At 43.6% G+C, this 23917-nt stretch overlaps 1 protein-coding gene across 4 annotated transcripts in view; it reads left to right on the forward strand.

The window, feature by feature from the left end:
* mcoln3b (mucolipin TRP cation channel 3b) overlaps positions 1-19066 on the forward strand; it is a 65937-nt gene extending 46871 nt beyond the window's left edge. For 2 of the 4 annotated variants that reach the window (XM_068036335.1, XM_068036336.1), the window contains exons 7-14: positions 598-697; positions 5227-5339; positions 5433-5582; positions 8724-8825; positions 8936-9058; positions 10044-10250; positions 11773-11903; positions 18337-19066. In XM_068036335.1, coding sequence (XP_067892436.1) covers positions 598-697; positions 5227-5339; positions 5433-5582; positions 8724-8825; positions 8936-9058; positions 10044-10250; positions 11773-11903; positions 18337-18424 — 1014 coding nt within the window. In that variant the 3' untranslated portion in view covers positions 18425-19066. Of the gene's footprint in view, positions 1-597; positions 698-5226; positions 5340-5432; positions 5583-8723; positions 8826-8935; positions 9059-10043; positions 10251-11772; positions 11904-17897 lie in introns of all 4 variants that reach the window. The other 2 variants (XM_068036337.1, XM_068036338.1) reach the window with 2 other exon arrangements.
* The last annotated feature ends 4851 nt before the right edge of the window (positions 19067-23917 follow it).

Raw genomic sequence — 23917 nt, forward strand, 5'->3', positions numbered from 1 at the left:
AAAAGGGTTTTTCCTCATTTCTCCTCTGGTTCTTTTGCCATTCACCTGATATCAGTCTCCTCCTGGTTCCCAACATTTCCACCAATGCGAACAGTTTCTCTGTGTATTCTGTCCAGATCCCTCACAATTTTGAACACGTTTTATCAAATTCCTTCCGACCTTCTCTTTTCCAATCTATCCGTGATCCTTGGAACCGTTCTCGTGAATCTTCTCTGCACCCCCTCTAATGCCTTTACAACCTTCCTAAAGTGCGGTGCTCAGAATTGGACACAATATTGCAGTTGAGGCCGGAGCAGTGAGTTCTAAAAGTTCCCCAAAGCCTCCTTGCCTTTTGTACATGTGCTTCAGACACCACAAAATCAGCATTGTCTGAAGAGCTTCTCTTTTTTTTACTGTAAGCTAAATGGCTTGTGTAGGGTCGGGAGATGCGTTCAGAGGTAATAAGCTGCATGAGATGGGGGGTGGGGGGGGGAGAATTGTATTGTGGAAGCTTGCAGTTTAAAATGACTTGCACAATGGAAAGGTTATATAGGGACCAATAATCTACCGTAAGAGTCATTGATTTATTTAACAGTACTTTGTCTTTTTTTTTTTAAGATTACCTTTGACAATAAAGCACACAGTGGAAGAATCCAAATTAATTTGGACAATGATGTTTCCATTAGGGACTGCAAAGGCTGGCATGTAGCTGGGGGCAGTAAGTATAGTTTCATTTTTCTTGCCTGCAGACAAAGTTTGAGAGAGAATTTGCACTTCCGTCCTATATGTTGGAACATCAAGTTGCCTTTTCTTCATGAAGTCACTGCCAATCACCTAGCCCCTTACAGTTTCAAGAAGAGGGGTGCATGCACTTGCATGCTTTATCATTCATTCTCTGGATGTGGGTGTCATTGGCAAGGCATTTATTGGCCTTCACTAGTTGCCCTTGAGATAGTGGTGGTGAGCTGCCTTCTTGAACCATTGTAATCTGTGCATTCAAGGTGTTGCCACAAGGATATTCTCTGTGGTGGTTTGATAGACAGAAGTCGTCTGGCAAGACACACACAGGGCAGTGAAGAGTCAACCACATTGGTGTGGGACTGGAGTCTCATAATATTTCAGACTGGGAAAGGACGACAGGCTTCCTTCGCTGAAGGACATGAGTTTTTCTCACCAATACTTGAAAGGAGCTATTTGGAGGGAGCAGGGGAATAATTGGATAACTTTGAGTAGAGTAGGCACAATGGTCCAAATGGCCTCGACTGTGCTGTACCATTCTAATCTGACAGTTTCATGGTCAATTTTTTATCTTTATTTATTTTTATTTTTTTTATTTTTATTTAGATACAGCACTGAAACAGGCCCTTCGGCCCACCGAGTCTGTGTCGACCATCACCACCCATTATACTAATCCTACATTAATCCCACATTCCTACCCCATCCCCACCTTCCCTCAATTCCCCTACCTGTACTACAGGCAATTTATAATGGCCATTTTACCTATCAACCTGCAAGTCTTTGGCTGATTTTACTAATTTTACTGATACCAGATTTGAAACAAAGTTTTAAACTGAATTCAAATTCTCAAACTGCAATAGTGGGATTTTAACTAAAAGCAAAATACTGCAGATGCTGGAAATCTGAAATAAAAACAAGAAATGCTGGAACCACTCAGCAGGTCTGGCAGCATCTGTGGAAAGAGAAGCAGAGTTAACGTTTCGGGTCAGTGACCCTTCTTCGGAACTAACAAATATTAAAAATGTCACAGGTCATAAGCAAGTAAAGCGGGGGTGGGGCAAGAGATAACAAAGGAGAAGGTGTAGATTGGACAAGGCCACATAGCTGACCAAAAGGTCATGGAGCAAAGGCAAACAATATGTTAATGGTGTGTTGAAAGACAAAGCATTAGTACAGAAAAGGTGTTAACAGACTGAATATTGAACAGCAGCAAGTGCAAACATGAAAAAAAAACAGTGGGTAAGCAAACTGAACAAACTAAGATGAAATGAAATAAATACAAAAAAAAGGTTGTAAAAAAAAATGAAAAAAAGAAAAAACAACTAAAAATGAAAGTAAAATGGGGGGCTGTCATGCTCTGAAATTATTGAACTCAATGTTCAGTCCGGCAGGCTGTGGTGTGCCTAATCGGTAAATGAGATGCTGTTCCTCGAGCTTGCGTTGATGTTCACTGGAACACTGCAGCAAGCCCAGGACAGAGATGTGAGCAGGGGGGAGTGTTGAAATGGCAAGCAACTGGAAGCTCAGGGTCCTGCTTGCGGACTGAGCGGAGTTGTTCCGCAAAGCGGTCACTCAGTCTGCGCTTGGTCTCCCCAATGTAGAGGAGACCACACTGTGAGCAGCGAATACAGTATACTACATTGAAAGAAGTACAAGTAAATCGCTGCTTCACCTGAAAGGAGTGTTTGGGGCCTGCGATAGTGAGGAGAGAGGAGGTAAATGGGCAGTTATTACACCTCCTGCGATTGCAGGGAAAGGTGCCATGGGACGGGGACGAGGTGGTGGGGGTAATGGAGTGGACCAGGGTGTCGCGGAGGGAACGATCCCTTCGGAATGCTGACTGGGGAAGGGAGGGGAAGATGCGTTTGGAATTGGCATCACGCTGGAGGTGGTGGAAATGGTGGAGGATGATCCTTTGGATATGGAGGCTGATGGGGTGGAAGGTGAGGACAAGGGGAACCCTGTCACGGTTCTGGGAGGGAGGGGAAGGGTTGAGGGCAGAGGTACGGGAAATGGGCCGGACACGGTTGAGGGCCCTATCAACAACAGTGGGGGTGAATCCTCAGTTGAGGAAAAAGGTCGTCATACCAGAAGCACCATCATGGAAGGTAGCATCATCACAGCAGATGCGTCGAAGACGGAAAAACTGGGAGAATGGAATGGAGTCCTTGCAGGAGGTAGGGTGTGAAGAAGTGCAGTCGAGGTAGCTGTGGGAGTCGGTGGGCTTATAATGGATATTAGTAGACAACCTATCCCCAGAGATGGAGACAGAGAAGTCGAGGAAGGGAAGTGTCAGATGGACCATGTAAAGGTGAGAGAAGGGTGGAAATTGGAAGCAAAGTTGATAGTTTTCCAGTTTGGGGCAGGAGTAGGAAACTGCACCGATACAGTCATCAATGTACCAGAAAGAGTTGGGGGAGGGGGCCTGAGTAGGACGGGAACAAAGAATGCTCGGCATAGGGACAGGTGGGGATGTGGTAGGAATATGGGATTAGTGTAGGATTAGTATAAATGGGTGGTTGATGGTCGGCACAGACTCGGTGGGCCGAAGGGCCTATTTCAGTGCTGTATCTCTAAATAAAATAAAAATGTCCCACAATTTGTGGGATTTTAACTCATGTTCTCTGGGTTACTAATCCAAGGATTCTTTGTCCAGAAACATAACCACTACCATACCTCTTTAATGTAGAGTGTGGGAATGTCGGATAGTCAGTAGATTGTGACGGTGCCGCTGTGAGTCTCTATCTCCCAAATTCCTCTGCTCTTTCAAAGCACCTGCTTTCACTCTGAGATCTTAAAAAAAAAAATTACCTTTACCTCAAAATTTGGTGCCATCTGCAAATGTTGATACCTCTCTCTCTTTCTCTAGGCCTGTTTCAAATCATAGATATACACAGTGAGTAGTTCCAGAACTGCACCCTGTGGGACACCACGGCCCCTCTTCACCCACCACTACCGCCCTTCCCACACCCCAAACCACTCTGGGGGGTGGGGTGGGGAAACTGCTTTTAACTCCTACACTTTCTCTCAACAATTTTGAGTCTAGTTTGATATCTTCCCCTTAACCTTCTGTAATCTCGTGTGTAGTCCCTTCCCAAAGGTCTTCCTGAAGTCCACAAACAATACATCCACTGCTGTTACCACAAGTTGCAATATTTGTTACCTCAACAACAACAACTTTCATTTCTTTAGCAACTTTAACAGAGTGAAATGTCCCAAGGCACTTCTGAGATTCAGACAAAATGTGACAGAGTAACAAAAGGAGATATTAGGACAGGTGACCAAAAGCTTGGTCAGAGGGAGGTTTTAAAGGGGGAAAGGGGTAGAGAGATGTCGAGGTATAGGAAGGGAATTCTGGAGCTTAGGGACCAGGCGGCTGAAGACATGGCTGCCAGTGGTGGAGCAAATTTTAAAATTAGGGACAGGCGGGGCCAGAATTGGAGGAGCGCTGAGATCGCTGAGGGTCCTCCGGCTGGAGGCAGTTACAGGGATAAGGAGGGGTGAGGTCATGGAGGGATTTGAAAAGAAGGATGTGAATTTTAAAGTTTAGGTGTTGCTGGACCAGGAGCCAATGTACCTCCTCTGAAGAATTCTGAGGTCTGTCGAGTGCCGTTGTCCTTTTCGAAATCCACGCTGACCTGCTTCTAACTATTGTTCGTCTAGAGAGGTGGTAACTTTATCCTTAACTTGAGACATGTTTTCTCCACCAGCAACGTTACGCTAACTGGCGTGTAATGTACCTGGATTGGAGGTGCCATCAATTGGAGGAATTCTGGGAGGTCTTGTCACATGACATCTGCCTCTAACTACCCCACCCCACACTCCTGCCATTGGTAATCTGACCGGTCTATCTCAGCCTCTCTCTGCCTTTTCTGCAGCAATCAGAAAGTGAACAGACATGATTTTTTGGATAATTCTTGACTGTCAAACAGCTCCCCCTCAAAATATTTCTATACGGTAATGAAAAACACTTTTTTTTTTAATTAATGGCCCTGTACTTTTTTTTTCCTCCAGAGTTGCTAGCAGAAATGTCCAGGAGGTTAATCTTTAACTCCTGGAGCCTCTGGGACAACCCTGAAGTGTTGACAATTAGCTCTTTTTATTTAAAAAGAAAACAAAATGGGAACCAGCTCGGCCACTCTCCCTCCAATCTTCTGCCACACGTCCAAACTCTACCGAGGCCCTTTTTAAGAAGCCATTAAATTCCACAATTGGAGATTGGGTGGGAGAGGGTAGAGGGCGAGGGTGTGAATTGGTGGAAATGTCAGGATCTTTCTGGATAGAAGAGCTACGATGGTCCAAATGGCCTTCCTCATAAGTTAGTCATCTTGCGATCAGTAAAATGTGCCAATTGTAAAATTAATAACCTCTCCACTAGATGGTGCACCAGACCTGTTTTCCATCAACAACTGTAAATGTAATTGACCGAATTATTGACTGAACCCAGTATTTAACTGCTGGTTTGCTTTGGCAATTTAAAAAAAATTTGCATTTCTTTCTTTCTCAAAGTACAAAGGAACGCTCACTACATGATGATCTTTGATGCCCTTATTGTTGTGATTTGTTTGAGCTCGTTTATTCTCTGCACCCGATCTGTTGTCAATGGAGTAAAGCTGCAGCATGTACGTATGGTGCTGAATAAGGGAGTTTTTGTTTTATTTTAATTCCCTGGGCAAAGCTGACCCCTCAGTAACTGCTGGTGCTGTTTTGTCTAGGAGTTTGTTGGCTTTTTCTTGCTCCACTACAACAAAAGGGTGACGTGGTCGGACCGCATGGAGTTTGTGAACGGCTGGTATATCCTGATCATCGTGAGCGACTTGCTGACAATCATTGGATCGGTCCTAAAAATGGAAATTGAAGCCAAGGTAAGAGAAAGGAATAAGAGTCCAGTCTGACGTTAGTGTAGGGAGTGTTCCCATAGAGGTTACGTTCAGGACAAATGATCCATAGGACTGGGTGAAATGATGACGAGATAGGAAAGGGTGATGGAGGCAGAAACCTTCAACACATTTTTAAAAAAAAAAGAATACCTGGATAGATATTTTGAAGTACCATACCTCTGCTCTTTGTGATTTTTATAAATGACTTGGATGAGGAAGTGGAAGGTTGGGTTAGCAAGTTTGCCGATGACACGAAGGTTGCTGGAGTTGTGGATAGTGTGGAAGGCTGTTATGGGTTGCAACGGGACATTGACAGGATGCAGAGCTGGGCTGAGAAGTGGCAGATGGAGTTCAACCTGGAAAAGTGTGAAGTGATTCATTTTGGAAGGTCGAAATTGAATGCAGAATACAGGCTTAAAGACAGGATTCTTGGTAGTGTGGAGGAATAGAGGGATCTTGGGGTCCATGTCCATAGATCGCTCAAAGTTGCCACCCAAGTTGATAGGGTTGTTAAGAAGGCGTATGGTGTGTTGGCTTTCATTAACAGGGGGATTGAGTTTAAGAGCCGCGAGGCTATGCTGCAGCTCTATAAAGCCCTGGTTAGACCACACTTGGAATATTGTGTTCAGTTCTGGTTGCCTCATTATAGGAAGGATGTGGAAGCTTTAGAGAGGGTGCAGAGGAGATTTACCAGGATGCTGCCTGGACTGGAGGGCAGGTCTTAAAAAGAAAGATTGAGGGAGCTAGGGCTTTTCTCATTGGAGCGAAGAAGGATGAGAGGTGACTTGATAGAGGGGTACAAGATGATGAGAGCCATAGATAGAGTGGATAGCCAGAGATTTTTTCCCAGGGTGGAAAGGGCTATCACCAGGGGGCATAATTTTAAGGTGATTGGAGGAAGGTTTAGGGGAGATGTCAGAGGTAGGTTCTTTACACAGAGAGTGGTGGGTGCGTGGACTGCACTGCCAGCGGTGGTAGTAGAAGCAGATACATTAGGGACATTTAAGCGACTCTTGGATAGGTACATGGATGATAGTAGTATGAGGGGTATGAAGGTAGTTTGATCCTAGAGTAGGGTTAAAGGTTCGGCACAACATCGTGGGCCGAAGGGCCTGTGCTGTGCTGTACTGTTCTGTGTTCTACAGGGCTGCAGAACAAGAGCTGGAAAGTGAGATTAGGCTCGATAGCTCTTTCAGCCAGCACAGACACAATGGCCTCCTTTAGTGGCCATCAATTTTTGAGAATTCAAATCCAACCATGACCGCTGGGAAATTTAAATTCACTCAACTAAATAAATCTGGAATAAGAAGCTGGTATAAGCAATGGTGACCATGAAACTACCAGTTTCTTGTAAAAAGCCCATTCAATTCACTGACATCCTTTTTTAGGGAAGGAAATGTGCTGTCCTCACCTGGTCTGGCCTACATGCAACTCTGGACCCACAGCAACTCTTAACCGTCCTCTGAAATGGCCAAGCAAGCCACTTCATTAAGGGCAATTAGGGATGGGCAATAAATGCTGTCCTTGCCAGTGACGCCCACATCCCATGAACGTTGTGCTTTTTAAAATCTGCGTGATGAGTGAAGATGGCACAATTTGTGGCATTAACTGGGGCTTAATCTGATGCTCCATTTAATGAATTTGTGTTTCAAACTATTTTCAGAGGCCTTGTTTGTAAAGTTGCAGCAAATGCCCATTATCCTTCAGTTGAGAGGAACCCTGTTGTACAGAGGAGCTGTCGCTTGTAGAAAATCCTGTGTCGTGCTGACGACTAGAGGTTGACATTTGAAGTGCAACTCCAAGGAGAGCTGCTGACCAAACCGGTTTATCAAAGGGGAAAAACCCGTCTATAGCACAGCACAGAAGGAGGTCATTCATCCTGACAACCCATTCTCGCAGTTGTTTACCTCATGTCTGGAGAAAATTCTTCAGAAATCTGTCCTAAATTTACCTTTCACACCTCGAATCTGTTGAAACCTAGTCCTGAGGGAGTTGTGGCTCAAATCGTGGAATCTTGCTCCACAGAAGGAGGCCATTCATCCCGTTGTACCAGTTCTGGCTCCTTTTAAAAGAGCTATCCAATTAGTTCCACTGCCCTACTCACTTCCCCGTAGCCCTGCAAATTTATTTTTCAAGTACCAATTCTCTTTTTTGAAAGTCTACTCTTGGATCTACTTCCACTGCTTTTTCAGGCAGCACATTCCAGATCCTCATAACTTGCTGCATTTCATTAATTAAGTAAATTCTTCTCTTTTTTTTTTCCCACACCAGGTACCTTTGCCAATTATTTTAACTGTGTCCTTTTAATTACCGAGCAACCCACTCCCCAGTCAGTGTAAACAGTTTCTCCTTATATGCTCTACCCAGAACCCTTCTTATAGTTTCAAACACCTCGCTAGGTCCCTCCTTCAACATGCCCCATTGTTTACTATGCCATCTTTTTTTTTCCTGCCATTTCACACGCCAACTGTCCTGCGGCTTCTCCAAACGGAAATGCAACCGGTGCTTGTCTATTCAATGGCAGCAATATACAAATGTTATCTGCTCTACAGCTATATAAAATGGTACCATTTTGTACAACTCCAGTCTCCTGGCAGTCTCCTCTTGTGATTGACATTTGAATTGCAGAATGATGCCCGTTTTCCATTAAATTACGAGGAGAGATTACATAAACTAGGATGTGTTCTCTGGAATTTAGAAAGTTGAGGGGTGATCAAAAGTTTTCAAGATATTAAGGGGGACAGTTTTTCCCAAAAACTATTGCCACTGGTTGAGGAGTCTAGCGCTAAGGGACTTAGTCTAAAAATTAGAGCCAGATTTCCAGGGGTGAAGTTAGGAAACATTTCTATATGTAAAGGGTGATAGACGTTTGGAACTCCCTTCTGCAAATGGCAATTGATGCCCGATCATTTGTTCATTTTAAAGTGAGGTTGCTAGATTTTTATTAGCCAAATATGTTAAAGGAAATGGAGTAAAGACAGGTGCATGGAGGTAGGTTGCAGATTGGCCATGATCTCATTGAATTTTGGAACAGGCTCGAGGGGCTGAATGGCCTCATTCCTAATTGCACCACAAGTTCCTCTATATAGTTGCACAACCTCAAACTTTGTTTTTTTTTTCTTGCAGAGTTTTGCATCTTATGACATTTGCAGCATATTATTGGGAACGGCTACTTTGCTCGTCTGGGTTGGAGTCATCCGATACTTGGGCTTTTTTGAAAAGTATAATGTAAGAATGGTTTAAAAAATTTCCTGGTATTTTGGCTTTTTTTTTTGTGCCTCTGTGAGGATATTCTACCTGTTTTCATGACTTTGACTTCTCTGTTGTTTTTGTCACAGGTTCTTATTTTAACACTTCGAGTGGCCTTTCCTAACGTCATTCGGTTTTGTTGCTGTGCCGCTATGATTTACCTGGGTTACTGCTTCTGTGGGTGGATTGTACTGGGACCTTACCATCAAAAGGTGTGCAAAAATGAGCACAAGAACATTCTTTGGAAATCCTATGGATCCAGGTTCTAATGTTATATTTGGAGAAGCTACTTTTTATTTTTTTAAAAACCCATGTGTGTCTAGGCAGGGCCATTGGGGGAAAAAAAAATATGCCCAGTGAATTTTCATAATCGTAACTTGCAGAAAGAGGCCTTTCAGCCCATCATACCTGTGCTGGCTTATTTGAAAGAGCAGTTGTGCTTAGTTCCACATCCCTGCTTTTTGTCTGTAATCACGTACCTCAAGTACTTGTCCAACTTCCTTTTCCTTTTATTTATGGAACCAGCTTCCATCATCTTTTTTGATTGAGTATTCCAGATCCTGACAACTGAGTGAAAAGAATTTCTTTTGATCTCCCCTCTAGATCTTTTCCCAATGATTTTGAATCTATGACATCTTGCCAGAGGAATCATTTTCTCTCTTTACTCTATCAAAACTTCTCATCCTCTTGAAAATCTCTATTAGGTCACCCCTTAACCTTCTCTATTCCAAGGAGAACAGTCCAAATTTTCCAACTCTCCTCATAACTGAAGTCCCTCATCCCTGGTTGCATCCTGGGAAGCCTCCTCTGCATCTTCTCCAAGGCATTTCCATCCTTCCTGATGTGTGGAGCTCAGAATTGTCCACAATACTCCAGCTGAGGCCTAATCAGTGTTTTATAAAGTTCTAGAATGATCTCTTTGATTTTGTGTTCTGTTCCTCTGTTTATAAACCCAAGTAACCCATATGCTTTTTTTTTTAACCACCTTCTCTATGTGCCCTGCCACTGTTTAAGGATGTGTCTATACGGACATCAAGGTCCCTCTGCTCATAACATGTTTCATTATCAAGAGCAAATCTGTCTTGCTTATGTTCCCTGGAAGTGTGGCTGACAGAATTGTTTGCATTTTCTTAAGGTCGTCACAATTCTACCTCGACAAACTGAGAGTAATTGTGTGTGTTGTGGTTCTCTTGCCAGTTTCGATCTTTGAATGTGGTCTCTGAGTGCCTCTTCTCTTTGATCAATGGGGATGACATGTTTGCAACATTTGCAGCAATGCAGGACAAGAGCTATGTGGTTTGGGTGTTCAGCCGGATCTACCTGTCCACTTTCATCAGCCTCTTCATTTACATGGTGCTGAGTCTCTTTATTGCTCTCATTACTGACACTTACGAAACGATTAAGGTAAAGAGTCCTCGGCCGTTAGATATTCTTAGTGTCTAGAACCAACTATTCTAATGGTTAAGTTTCTTAACCTGTTGTATGAGATGTCTGTTTAAATGCATCAGTAGAAACATTTTTAAAAATGTATTTGGATGTATGAAAGCTGCATGAAAGCTGAACTGTTCAATGTTGGTGGACAGCAGAGCAGTGGTTCTGCTACTGGACTAATAATCCAGAGAATGTGTTCAGATCCCCATCGCAACAGTTTCAGATGTTGAATTCAATTTAAAAATCTAAAAATTAAAACATAGGCAGTATCTATGAAGCTGTCTGATTTGTTGATGTATAAATAAAAGTTCAATCATGTCCTTTAGGGAGGAAACCTTTCCCTGGTCTGGCCAATGTATAACTCCAAACCCATACAGTTGTTTGTCTGTTAACTGCCTCATAAAGCAGCCAAGCAAGCCACACAGTCGTATCAAATCCGATCACCCAGGGATGGGAATGGGCAATAAATGCTGGCTTTGTCAGCAACACCCATATCCCAAGAGTAAAAAATGCTTTGTACAGACTGTTCCCTCAATGCGAGGACTGATTGGCCATTCTCGCAACTGTTACAATGAGGATCTGAATGGATCGTGGTTTGAGTATTGATGCTTGTATTTTGTGTGAAATTCCTTGCGGCATCACTTGAAGTTCAGGGTGTTATCTGGTATCTGGGTGGTGGGTAATTGTTAGAGCCAGGGCCTTTTCAGTGGCTGAGTCGGTAGAAAGGTTTCCCCATACCCACTTTTTGTTTATAAACATTCGTGACAGATGTTCCCGACCTATTATTATGTGCTGCCTGCTGCAGTGATGGGATGCATTTTACTTTATCTGAAGTATTGTGAATAATACACGAGGGTGTAAAATAATGACATACCCCATGAGTTACTGAGACCAGTGCTTCTAGTTATGTGGAGAGGTTAGGAAAGGTGCCTTTTATGTAAGAGTGTTGTGTTCCAGCATATTCCATCTTGGATATTTTATACAATGAGCTGAAGAAGGATATAAAAACAAGAAATGCTGGAAATGTTCAGGTCTGGCAGCATCCGTGGAGAGAGAAGCAGAGTTAACATTTCAGGTCAGTTAACTCTGCTTCTCTCTCCACTGATGCTGCCAGACCTGCTGAGTATTTCCAGCATTTCTTGTTTTTATTTCAGATTTCCAGCATCCGCAGAATTTTGCTTTTGTTTTAGAGCTGAAGAAGCCATTTGCAGCTGTAACATTTTTTTGGTCTCTGATCACATCGGAGAACTGTAGCTTTTGTGATTTTAGAACATAGAACACATACAATCTATTTACCTCTTCTGTGAACTCATTGAGACCAGCTACTCCGCGTAATTTCTCATTGACTGCCGGATTAATCTGATTTATAGATGGGAGGTATTGAGAGAAGCCTCTTTCACTTGTCTTCTGGATTGACGAGACCATCGAATTTTTTTCAGTATGTTTTAAATACAATAATACTGAACAGTACTTGCTGTTCTGCTTTTCCTTTCAGCTTTACCAGCAGGATGGCTTTCCTCAGACTGACTTGCGTGTTTTTATAGCAGAGTGTAAAGATCTGCCAGATTCCGGCCGGTACAGAGTCGAGGAGGAGATGCCTATATCTCTGTCCTGCTGTTGTAACAGGTGAGTTTCTGTTTTAAAAAGAAAGGATTGGGACAAGGGAGCTATCACATAACTACCAAACCTGTTCACAAGTCATTGGCTGCAGCTGGATTATTGTGTCCAATCCTGGACACTGCACTTAGGAAGGATATTAAGACCTTTGAGAGGGTACAGCAGAGGTTTACAAAAAGGGATGTGGGACTTTAGTTATGTAGAGAAGTTGAGAAGGTTACTGGAGATTTAATAGAGTTGTTCAAAATCTTGAAAGGGTTTTGATAGAGTAAAGAAGGAGGAACAGTTTCAGGGCATAAAGGGTGGTAACATTAAGATGTGGATTTAAGGTAATTAGCAAAAGCACCAGAGGAGACATTTAAAAAAAAAACGTATGCTGCAAATTCTGATCTGGAATGCACTGCCTTGAAGAGCAATAGAAGCAGTGGTAATGGGGGCGAAAAGTGCAGGGCTGTGGGGAAAGTGGGACAAATTGGATAGCTCTTTCAAAGAGCTGGCACAGAAGTGATGGGCCAAATGGCCTGCTTCTGTGCTTTGTGATTCTATGAGCCCACCTCAGCCAATGTGTGAACTGTCAAAACCTGGTGGAGCTGGGCTTTGCAGTAATTCGGGCAGAACAAGTCCAGTTATGTCTGGAATGGTAACTAACAAAGCTACTTCAGATTGGATGAGTTTTTACAGGCCAACTTGAATGAGACTTTGCGCACGTAGAAAGCAGAAGTTTAACCAGGAAAAAATGGAACCCAGGCTTTCTGCTGCAGGCCACTTAGTGACCTTGTTACTAAGGGAGGACAAAAGCCCATATAGGCTTCTGTATCAGTTGAGGTCCAGATCACCGTGCAGGTGCTTGCTCGTAAGTCAGTTGGGGGTTGGGGGAAGAGGTAATACAAGAGAAAGTTGAACAGACTCGTTCAGGAAAATATGATCAGTTAAGGGCGGCACAGTGGCGCACTGGTTAGCACCACAGCCTCACAGCTCCAGCGACCCGGGTTCAATACTGGGTACTGCCTGTGTGGAGTTTGCAAGTTCTCCCTGTGTCTGCGTGGGTTTCCTCCGGGTGCTCCGGTTTCCTCCCGCATGCCAAAGACTTGCAGGTTGATAGGTAAATTGGCCATTATAAATTGCCCCTAGTATAGGTAGGTGGTAGGGAAATATAGGGACAGGTAGGGATGTGGTATGAATATGGAATTAGTGTAGGATTAGTATAAATGGGTGGTTGATGGTCGGCACAGACTCGGTGGGCCGAAGGGCCTGTTTCAGTGCTGTATCTCTAAACTAAACTAAGTTACAGGATCACTGAAAGAGCTCATTAAAGACCCTTGAGTTATTGCTGAAACCCCTTATTTAGACATGGATGTTTAAAGCCCGTACAACAACATCTTGCATTTATATAGCGCTTTTAATGTTGTAAAATGTCCCAAGGTGCTTCACAGGAGTGTTGTCAAACAAAACTTGACACAGCCACATTTGGAGGTATTAGGATAAAAGCTCAGTCAGAGGTTTTAAGGAACTTTTGGAAGGAGGTGAAAGCTCAGGGAGGGAAGTTAGAGCTTGGGTGAAGGCACAGCTGCTAATGGTGAGTGAAGAAAATTGGGGATGGGCAAGAGGCCAGAACTGGAAGAGCACAGAGATCTCGGATGGCTGGAGGAGGATACAGAAATGGGGAAGGGCATGGAGTGATTCAAAAACACGGATGAAAATTTTTAAAATCAAGGCATTGGACCAGGAGCCATTGTAGGTCAGTGAGCATGGGTATTGGGTGAATGGGATTTGGTGTGAGTTGGGACATGGGCAGCTGAGTTTTGGATCTATGAAAGGTGGAAGATGGGAGGCCAGTCAGGAGAGCATTGGAATGGTCAAGTGCAGAGGTAACACGGCCATGGGTGAGCCGAGGCAGGAGTGAAATCAGGTGACATTAGAGGTGGAAATAGGCTGTCTTGATGGAGTAAATATATTTTCAGAAGCTCCTCTTGGGGGTCATAGTTCATGTGAAGTGGGCGAGGAGGGGGCTTAGAAATTTGATTGCAGGGCTGCACTGTACAGACTTGCTCACATGGTCCTGAAGTGACTGGCATCATGTCTGAGGGCAAGATAGAGAAGGGGCTCTTCGTGTGGTGAATCAATGGCTGAAAATGTACAGGGGCTCGGGTAAGGGGGGGGGGAGGGAATAAGATGCCACAAGGGGGCCAACCAAGAAATTCTGGCAGCACTGGTTCAAGCATGAGTCCAGCTCCACCATGAGTCAAGACTTTGGGCAGATAGTTGTCACCATGCTTTGCGCAATGGGGAGCACGTAGTCAACTCTATGAACGTGACAAATGATGCCCACCATAACACTCTGATGGCTTCCGTGGCAGCTCACACAAGGGCTGTCATCTTGGCTCTGGGGCCCCGTGTTGATGGCAGGGGGTGGCTTCAGAGTGATGCATCACTGCTCTCACACAGAGCCAGAGCTTTGCTGAGGCTCGATTGCAGGAGAGTGGCTTTGGCTCCATGGGAGAGGCACCTGGTAACCTGTTTCAGGAGAACACTGTGCCGGCTCCCTCTGCCAGTGCCCTAGTTGGTGCCACACTGTATACACTGCCTAGGATTTCTCATTTAAAGAAGATCTCTATTTTACATTTTATGCCGCATGACTTTCTAGTGAACTTTGAAGTCTTGAAAATGGCACTTTTGTCATCAAAATTGAAAACTGTTTAAGAATGCATATTGAAACCTCCTGTAACCATCCCAGATCTCTCTGCTCCTCCAATTCCAGCTTCTCGTACATCCTCAATTTTCCGTCCCTCCACCATTGTGGCCATGCCTTCAGTTGCCTGGGCCCTAAGCTCTGGAATTCCTTCCCTAAACCCCTCCACCTCCTGCCTCTCTACCCCTCTCATCCTTTTTAAAACACACCTTTAAAACCTACATCACCTGTCTGTCTATCTTTTCTCATGGAGCTCTGTGTCAAATTTTAATTCCCTGTTGAAGTGACATGTGGGCATGAAAGGAGGCCATTTGGCCCATCAAGTCCATGCCAGCTCTCCACAGAGGAATCCAGTCAGTCCCACTCCTCTGCTTTATCCCCATCACCTTGGGCTGAAATTTTATCAAAGCTCGGGTTGTCCGGCCGCTGGAACCGAACGCAGGACCTGAGCCCACGCAGATGGATGGTGGGACCTTGGGCAGCATTTTACTGACAGCCAATTAGGTCACTGCTTGGACCGCCTTCCGATTGAGGATGGCAGATGCCCCGCAAGGTGCTGGCACAATCAGACAGTCACCAGCCTCCACAGCCCCGCTGGTAGAGGTGGCCTCTGCTGTGGTTACAGAAAGAAGGGGGTCCCTCCATGTTGAGGCGCCCTCAGAGGCCAAGTAAAGTTTTTCTTTAAATTTAATGTGCTGGGGCTAGGCAAGCCCTGGAGATCGGAGTGGTGCATCCACCATTGGTGGCGTCATAGCCACGGGGGTGGCCATTGCTCCCGGGGGCCCATCCTTGGGCCACGGAGCAGCCAAAAAGAAGGCCCCATCCCCCCCCTCATCTCCACCGCTGGGAACCCTCTGGGATGCCACTGTGGTTTATCCAGTGGTCTCCCCACGCAGTGGCAGCTCCTCATGACACAGGTAAAATGCCAGTGGGACCAGGAAGTCGGCAAGCAGCCGCACTGTCGAGGGTCCCGCTGTTGAGAAAATCCCGTAGCAGCGGGAAGACGACGGGTTCCCCTCCTGATATCTTCCACCGCCATGTTATGAGGCTGCCTATCTCCAGAGAGCTGGTTAAAATCCAGTCCTTGGTGTTGCTTGGCTTTATGGTAAAGGCATTTTGTAAATGCAAATTGTTGCTATCTGTGCATGTTGGTAAGTCGCAAGCCCATTGCCATTCACTGTGATGGGTGAGGTTGGTTACTCCTGGGAGAAAAAGTTAAGCCTATAGGTCTTGATGTACTAAAAACCTGCAGAACCACTTTTCAGAGTGGCTGGGTAGATCTGGCTTTGATGGCATGCTGGGCTGTACTTATTGTTATAGCATGGTGGTAGGGACAGGCTGCTGTAAGACTTGCACGATGGTAAATTTACAACAACAACTTGTTCAATAGTGAATGTTACAATGTTCAGTTGATTGGGAGCTGACTTGTTTGAATGCACAAAGTTAACATGCAGATGCTGCAGGTTATTAGAAAGGCAAATGGCATGTTGGCCTTTATTGCAAGGGGTTTGGAGTACAGGAATAAAAAGGTCTGACTAAATTGTACAGGGCTTTGGTGAGACTGCATCTGGAATATTGTGTGCAGGTTTGGTCTCCATTTAAGAAAGGATACACTTGCACTGGAGGCAGTGCAGCGAAGATTTACTAAATTGGTCCCTGGAATGAGGAGTTTGTCCTATGATGAGAGGCTGAGTAAATTGAGCCTATATTCTCTGTAGTTTAGAAGAATGAGAGGTGATCTAATTGAGACACATAAGATTCTGAAAGGGCTTGATAGGGTAGAAGCTGAGAGATTGTTCCCACTGGTCGGGGAATCTAGAACACGGGGACACAGTCTCAGGATAAGGGGCCAATCATTCAGGACTGAGATGAGGAGAAATTACTTCACTCAAAGGGTTGTGAATCTTTGGAATTCTCTATCCCAGAAGGTTTTGGATGCTCCATAATTGAATACATTTAAGGCTGGGATAGATAGATAGATAGATTTTTGGTCTCGCCGGGAATCAAGGGATATGGGGAGTGGGTAGGAAAGTGGAATTGAAGCCCAAGATCAGCCATGATTGTATTGAATGGTGGAGCAGGCTCGATGGGCCGAATGGTCTACTTCTCCTATTTCTTGTGTTCTTTTACACATTATTTCTATTCCCATTAGCTGATGGCACAAGGACTAGGAGACACAGGTTTAAGGTTTTGGGAAAGATATGTCAGGGGAATGAGGAAGAACTTTTTTCAGCAAGTAGTAATGACCTGGAACTCACTGCCAACAAGGCTGGTGGAAGTGGAGACAATCAATGATTTCAAAAGGAAATTGGATTGTGTTATGACCAGGTGAGAAAGGGGTCTAGGGTTCCCTCTCAGCCTTCACCTGGTCTTACCGTAACAGGGTTTTGTTTTAAACACCGTTTTTTTTTTTCTCGCTCCCCCTTAGTTCACTAACTTCCAATTATAAGGCAATGAAACTAGCCAAACAGGTTTTCTTAGGTTTAAAGAAAAAAGGTTGAACTTTATTAAACTTTAAATTATAATTCAGTTAACGCCGACGGATACACGATACATGCAGATAGAGGCAGAATAAATAAAGTGGACAATTTTGAGGCAGTATCTGAAGATGGTTTTGGTTACTGTTCTTCGAGCTCGCTGTAAAGTCATTGATTGTAGGTAGCTCTTGTTTTTTGTTGGGGTCCAATACTATTCTTAAACCTTGTGCGATGTTGGAGACTTTTCTCTCTAAGTTGATGTGTCCTCAGTGGTTCCAGAGGCTTGAGAAAGATGGGAGCAGACAGGAGAGGTCTTCTCGATCCAAGAGCAAACAGTCTTTGAGTTCAAAAACCCTGAACCAGCCTGTTAGTCATATGACCAGCTGGTTTAACCAATCTCTGGAATGCTCTTCCTTACACCTTCAACGTCTGGTGATCAAAATCCATTGTGGGCTGAATGTGTCACAGAATGGTCCTTTTTTGTCCCCACAGCACGGTCTGTTAGCATGCAAATGTTTTTCAGCTATGTGTCTGGCAGCCCTTGTAACAGGCCTCCTCTTCCCAGCGAGTTTAAAATCAATGTTCCATATGACAAAATTAATAAGCCTCATTCTTGGCAGGTGGGGGCCTGCATGACAGATGGGCACTTGAGGGAAATAAACTTGCAGGGCTACAGGGGATAGAGCAGGGAGAGGGACTGACTGGATTGTTCTGTGGAGAGCAGCATGAAACTGAAGGGCTGAATGGCCTCCTATGTCATTAGGATGATAACGCATTTGAAATGCAAGTACAATTTCCATATTTCTTTCCTTCACTTTTTTTTAAAATGTTTTATAGATCTGAAATGGGAACATAACTGGAGCAGGCCTTTGAACCCCGCGAGTCTGTTTTGACAAAATGGAGAGTGGTCCATCTAACTGGATGGGCATGGTGGTGGGAAAGGGAGGAAACCTGGATCTTTGTGTTCATTTCAGTAGATTGGGAGCTGACTTGTTTGAATGCCACAAGGACATGCAACCTGATTTGAGACTGGATATTCTGCTTTGAAGAAATAACATGCTGCATAGGATATGCAGATTTACATTATGTTTAACTTGAGAGGTCTGAGACTACAGATAACATTGTCTAATGGTACAGGTGTAGGCTGAGATAGGTGCTGTGATTGTCATAATAACTTCCTTACCTAGAACTGTCAAGCCAATGTGCCATTAGGACCTGGACTTGATGACAACTCCAATTTGTGGGCTAACTTTTTCCATCTGTGGTCTTTTTAAAGTGAATTCTTGACCAGCTGCAATTATCTCGGAGCTGCCGAAATGATGTCTCGGAGCTGTTGTTTCACTGGTCGTTTGGCCCCTTCATGAGCACTGTAGCAAGGAGTTCAGAAAGTACCGCTAGCAATTGGCTCTGTGGCAAAATTTTCCATCTGGCACAATAACCCGTCTCACCTAGACTTCTTAATCTCAAGCGGATTTAAAAGCCTCAAAGCTGGCAGTGAAGCAAAAAGAGAAAATTGGAATGGAACTGAAAGTGCTGGAGATACTCGGGAGGCCCTACAAGTGTCTGAGTAAAGCAGAGGCAGGTTTGATGCTGGTTGGAGACCCTCCGTTAACCAGTCTCTGTTTTTATTTCTGTTTTCTCCTTGTGTCCTCTCGTTTTTATTTTTGATTCATGCACGGAAGCCCAGATTTTCTGATGGGCTTTATTTTAATGCCAATTTACGTGGATGGGTTACTCCCATGGGGCATTCACATAATAATGATGATGGGGGGGGGGGGGATGGAATTCCAGAAAGTATGTGTTTTGAATATTTGTTCCAGATATTGTCATGAACCAAAATGTGATGCCTGAAATAGCAAAAGTGAGCTAAACTTAACTAGTATTAGACTTTTTTATACATTAATTAGATTATCAAAATTTAATATATACTCGGCAAATCTAAATTGTAAATGTGGAATGTTGAAAATGTAAGTCAGAAAAAGGCTCATTTTTGGAAGTGAAATAAACTGAGTAACCTGGTCTAATTGTGTCCTTATTTTATCACATCTTTAAAAAGAATCTAGAGGCCTTCCAAAGAGGGGCCATTCAAATACTTTCTATATTGCATCTTGTCATCACTCCCAATGGAAACTGGGATTGCTGCTCTGATCTGCAGTCCTCCAATTCTAGACGTTTTGTAAATCTCTTCCCACTTCACCCCACATTGGTGGCGTGCCTTCAGCTGTCTAGATCTTAAGCTCTGGAATTCCCCCTCTAAACCCCTGTCCCTCCTTTTTAGATGTTCGTTAAAATCAACTTCTTTGACTAGCCTTTGACCTTGTGTGTTGCTGTTCATTGCTGTGTACTAACATTGCATCAAAAACACCCTTCCATAAACACAAATATGTAGATGTCAATTTAATTCCTTCTTGGATCTACTGCAAAACTAATTTATTAAATTCCAAAGTAAACACTCAACTGGTTGGAACTCCATGATGTAACGTGGGAGTTGTTGTAACTCTTCAAACCTCAGGAGATGTGGTGTCACTGGAGGATTATGCTGGCAAGTTGGGACTATCTGCTAATACTCGTAATAACAATCTCAATATGCTAAATAACCTATCCTATTTCAGTATAAAGTATGTTTGAAAGTCTTGATGCATAGATAATATTGAGCAGGCAGGATGGTGTACAGAGCAATGTTTCAAAGTTTGTGGATGATGTGAAACTTGGAAGCATTGTGAACTGTGAGGAAGATACTGCGGAACTTCAAAAGGACATGGACAAGTTGGTGGAATGGGCAGACAGGTGGCAGATGAAGTTCAATGCAGAGAAATGTGAAGTGATTCATTTTGGTAGGAAGAACATGGAGAGACAATATAGAATAAAGGGTACAATTCAAAGCGGGTGCAGGAGCAGAGGCACCTGGGTATATATGTGTGTAAGTCATTGAAGGTGGCAGGACAGGTTGAGAGAGCGGTTAATAAAGCAGTGTCCTGGGCTTTATCAATAGGGGCATCGAGTACAAGAGCAATGTTGAACTTGTGTAAGACACTAGTTCGATCTCAGCTGGAGTATTGCGTCCAGTTCTGGGTGCCGCATTTAAGGAAAGATGTTAAGGCATTGGAGAGAATGCAGAAAAGATTCATAGGAATGATTCCAAGGATTAGGAACTTCAGTTATGAAGGTAGATTGGAGAAGTTGGGACTGTTTTCCTTGGAAGAAAAGGCTGAGGTGTGATTTGATAGAGGTATTCAAAATCATGAGGGGTCTAGACAGAGTAGATGGGGAGAAACTGTTCCTACTCGTGAAAGGATCGAGAACAAGAGGGCACAGATTTAAAGTATTTGGCAAAAGAAGAAAAAGTGACATGAGGAAAAACTTCTTCATGCAGCAAGTGATTAAGGTCTGGAATGCACTGCCCGAGTATGGTGGAGGCAGGTTCAATCGAAGCATTCAAAGGGGAATTAGACCATTATATGAAAAGGAAGAATGTGCAGGGTTACGAGGAGAAGGCAGGGGAGTAGCACTAGATGAATTGCTCACTTGGAGAGCCGATGCAAACATGATGGGCTGAATGACCTCCTTCTGTGCTGTAACGATTCTGTGTTCTAGTCATCTAATCTAAAGATAGAGACCTACATTTATCTAGTGGCTTTTCCGGCCCTAGGCCACCCTAAGGTGCTTTACAGCCAATGATGTACTACTTTTGAAGTATAGTCACTGTTATAATGTTTGAAACACTGTAACCAATTTGCACACGGCAAGGTCCCACAATGTGCTAAATGACTTTTTTTGATTGTTGGTTGAAGGATAAATATTGGCCAGGACAGGGCAGAGGCCACCCCTGCTCTGCTTCGAAACAGTACTATGAGATCTCTTGCATCCATCTGGGAAGGCAGACAGAGCCCCTAGTTTAGGAAATAACACCTTCTAGGAAGACGGCACCACAGAGAACACAGTACTCCCTCAATACTGCACTGGATGTGTTACCTTTGATTTTGTACTGGAGTGGGACTTAAACCCACAAACTTCTCACTCGGAGGTGAGAGTACGAGCAACAGCTCAATTGGGGAGATAGCTGTAACAAATGGCCGTGAGGAAAACCAAAGTAATTTTACAATCCGTATCTTATTCATTAAGAATGCAATAGAATTTGTTTAACTTGATGTGTATAGCTGGATGTTCAGACTGAATTTAAGTTCTGCACATGCAGCTTTAGATGAGGTAAAGGTGTGGAATTTGTGACCGAGGCAACTTCCAAATGTTAGACAATGGATAGCAGGAGTGCACAATATATTCCCTCTCCATTCCCCCTCACTCAATACAGAAGACCCTCTGAATCATCCAGTTGAACTGTTAATTGCTATATTCAACACACTCCATTTTTAAAAGAATATTAAGTAACTTCCTTCTGTATCAGAATAGCTACTTTCCAACCAAGTGACGCTATTTGGCCTCTTGTGTTGCAATATTCCATTTACATTGCACATTCACAATGAATAACCAACTTTGAACCATCGACTGAATCATTTTAATTGGTTATCAAGTCCCATTGAAGATTGATTGCACTGTAAACGGAAAAAGGAAGATTTCTGTTTACATCTCTCCTTTTATCATGTTCTGGAGAGAGATCCTGAGGACTTCACAATAACAACTTGCATTTATATAGTGCCTTTACTGTCCTAAAACATCCCAAGGTGTGTCACAGGGGTGTTATAAAACAAAACATGATGCTTCTACATGGGGAGGATGACCAAAGGCTTGGGTTTTAAGTGTCTTAAAGGAGGAAAGTAAGGTAGGAGAGGCAGAGAAATTTATGGGGGGACATTCCAGAACTTAGGGCCCAGGATTTATTTATTCCTTCTTAGGATATGAGCATTACTGACATTTATTGCCCATCCCTAATTGCCCTTGAGCAGGTGGTGAGCCACCTCCAACGGAGAAGCTTGCTCGGCCATTTCAGAGGGCAGTCAAGAGTCAACCACACTGGTGTGGGTCTGGAGTCACATGTAGGCCAGACCAAGTAAGGATGGCAGATTTCCTCTCCTGAAGGGCATTCGTGAACCTGTGGGTTTTTATGACAATCCAGTAGCTTACTGAGACTAGCATGTTATTATTAATTAATTAATTAATTGAATTTAAATTCTTCCAGCTGTCTTGGTGGAATTTGCACTTGTTTCTCCAGAACATTAGTCCGGGCCTCTGGATTATTAGTTCAGTAACATGACCACAATGCTATCGATCGCCCAGACAGTAAAGCTACAGCTGCAAATGGTGGAGCAATTAAAATCGTAGACGCTCAAGAGGAGTGCAGAGATCTTGGAGGGTTGCAGGGCTGGAGGAGATTACAGAAATAGGGAGGGGCGAGGCCATGGAGGGATTTGAAAACACGGATGAGAATTTTAAAATCGACCCGTTGCTTATCCAGCTTCTAGTGTAGGTCAGTGAACACTGGGGTGATGGGTGAACAGGAATTGGTGTGAGTTAGGATGGGGCAGTGGCGTTTTGGATGGCCTGAAGTTCTCTTCTGGCTGGTCTCCCACGTTCTACTCTCTGTAAACGTATGAATTACTATTGAAGCATAGTTAGTGTTGACTGATAGACATGTGACCATCGCCTTGCGGAATGGTAAGATTCCATAAACCCAAAAGTTACAAGCCCTGTTAATCTGCTTTTGTGTGCTGGTTGATGGAGGTATACTGGATAGGACACTCAGAATCCTCCTGCTCACTACATAGTGCTGTGGTCCATCTGATCTTGGACAATGTGACACTCTCTCGGTATTGCAATGAAGCATCTGCTTAGAGGCTTGAATCTATCACTGTGTAACTCAGTGGAAAATAAATCTACATGTGCAAACTACTGGTTTTAGCATTGCCAGCTCTGGTTGGAAGTATTCCTGGATGTGTTGTCATATCACCTCATGCCTCCAATTGCCCTGTCCCCACACTCTTGCTACTGGTCACTTGGCATGCCCATCCTTGTGGCCTTCAAGGCCACTTAGAAAGCGAACAGACTTTTTGCTATCTGATTGGAAGTTTTCACTATCAGACAAACCATAATTTTTCCCCCAATTCATCGTTTGTTTTTTATTTCCACTGATCTAAGCCTTCGTGCCATAGACCTCTCTCTGAACTGTGTTCTTGTGCAGTTTTCTGTATTTGCTGTAACCACTAGTTTAAATACAGAATGATGATTCACACTATTTACTTATGCCGTCAGTGATCGTTTCAGCTGCCATGTATATCACTTGCTGTAGAAGTCGCTCCTTGTGTTTTCGACAGTTCTGCCGGCTGCTTGTTTTTGGGGAAAGTTTTGTATTGAGTTGACGACCTCCTGTAAATGCTATTAATGATTATAGAACATGTGCCGTGAAGTTTTGGATGGTTAGGCATATCATGACTGATTTTTTTTTTAATAAACCTGCTCAGCCACACTAACTGCACAGTCTATTTTACAAACAATCTACTCCTGCGTGAAGGAAACAACTTTTCGAGTTCTAGAATGGTTATTTTTCATTCTAGGGTTGTTTCATTTTTGTTGTATTATAGATGGCCATCTATAAAACCTGAACTTGTTACTTGTTTGACCAAATGCCTGAATCTTTTTCTTCTGTGCTAAGATTTGTTAAAATTCAACTGTAAGGTGTTTGACCTTTTTAACATTTTGTAAATGTTACAATGCTTTACCAATCTGGTCTAAAGCACATTGGTGGTGAAAACTCTGTGAGCCAACACAACACTTTCTACTGTTATTTGTTACTGTCAGGATGGTCAGAGGTATGTCATCTTTTTGAAGTAGTTTTTGTGTCAATGACACCTCGGTCACTAACCTTTTAGAGTCCTGGAGCAATAAATTCAGAAGGAAGGAACTGA

The sequence above is a fragment of the Heterodontus francisci genome, chromosome 8, assembly GCF_036365525.1.
Source record: "Heterodontus francisci isolate sHetFra1 chromosome 8, sHetFra1.hap1, whole genome shotgun sequence".
NCBI classification, from domain to species: Eukaryota; Metazoa; Chordata; class Chondrichthyes; order Heterodontiformes; family Heterodontidae; genus Heterodontus; species Heterodontus francisci.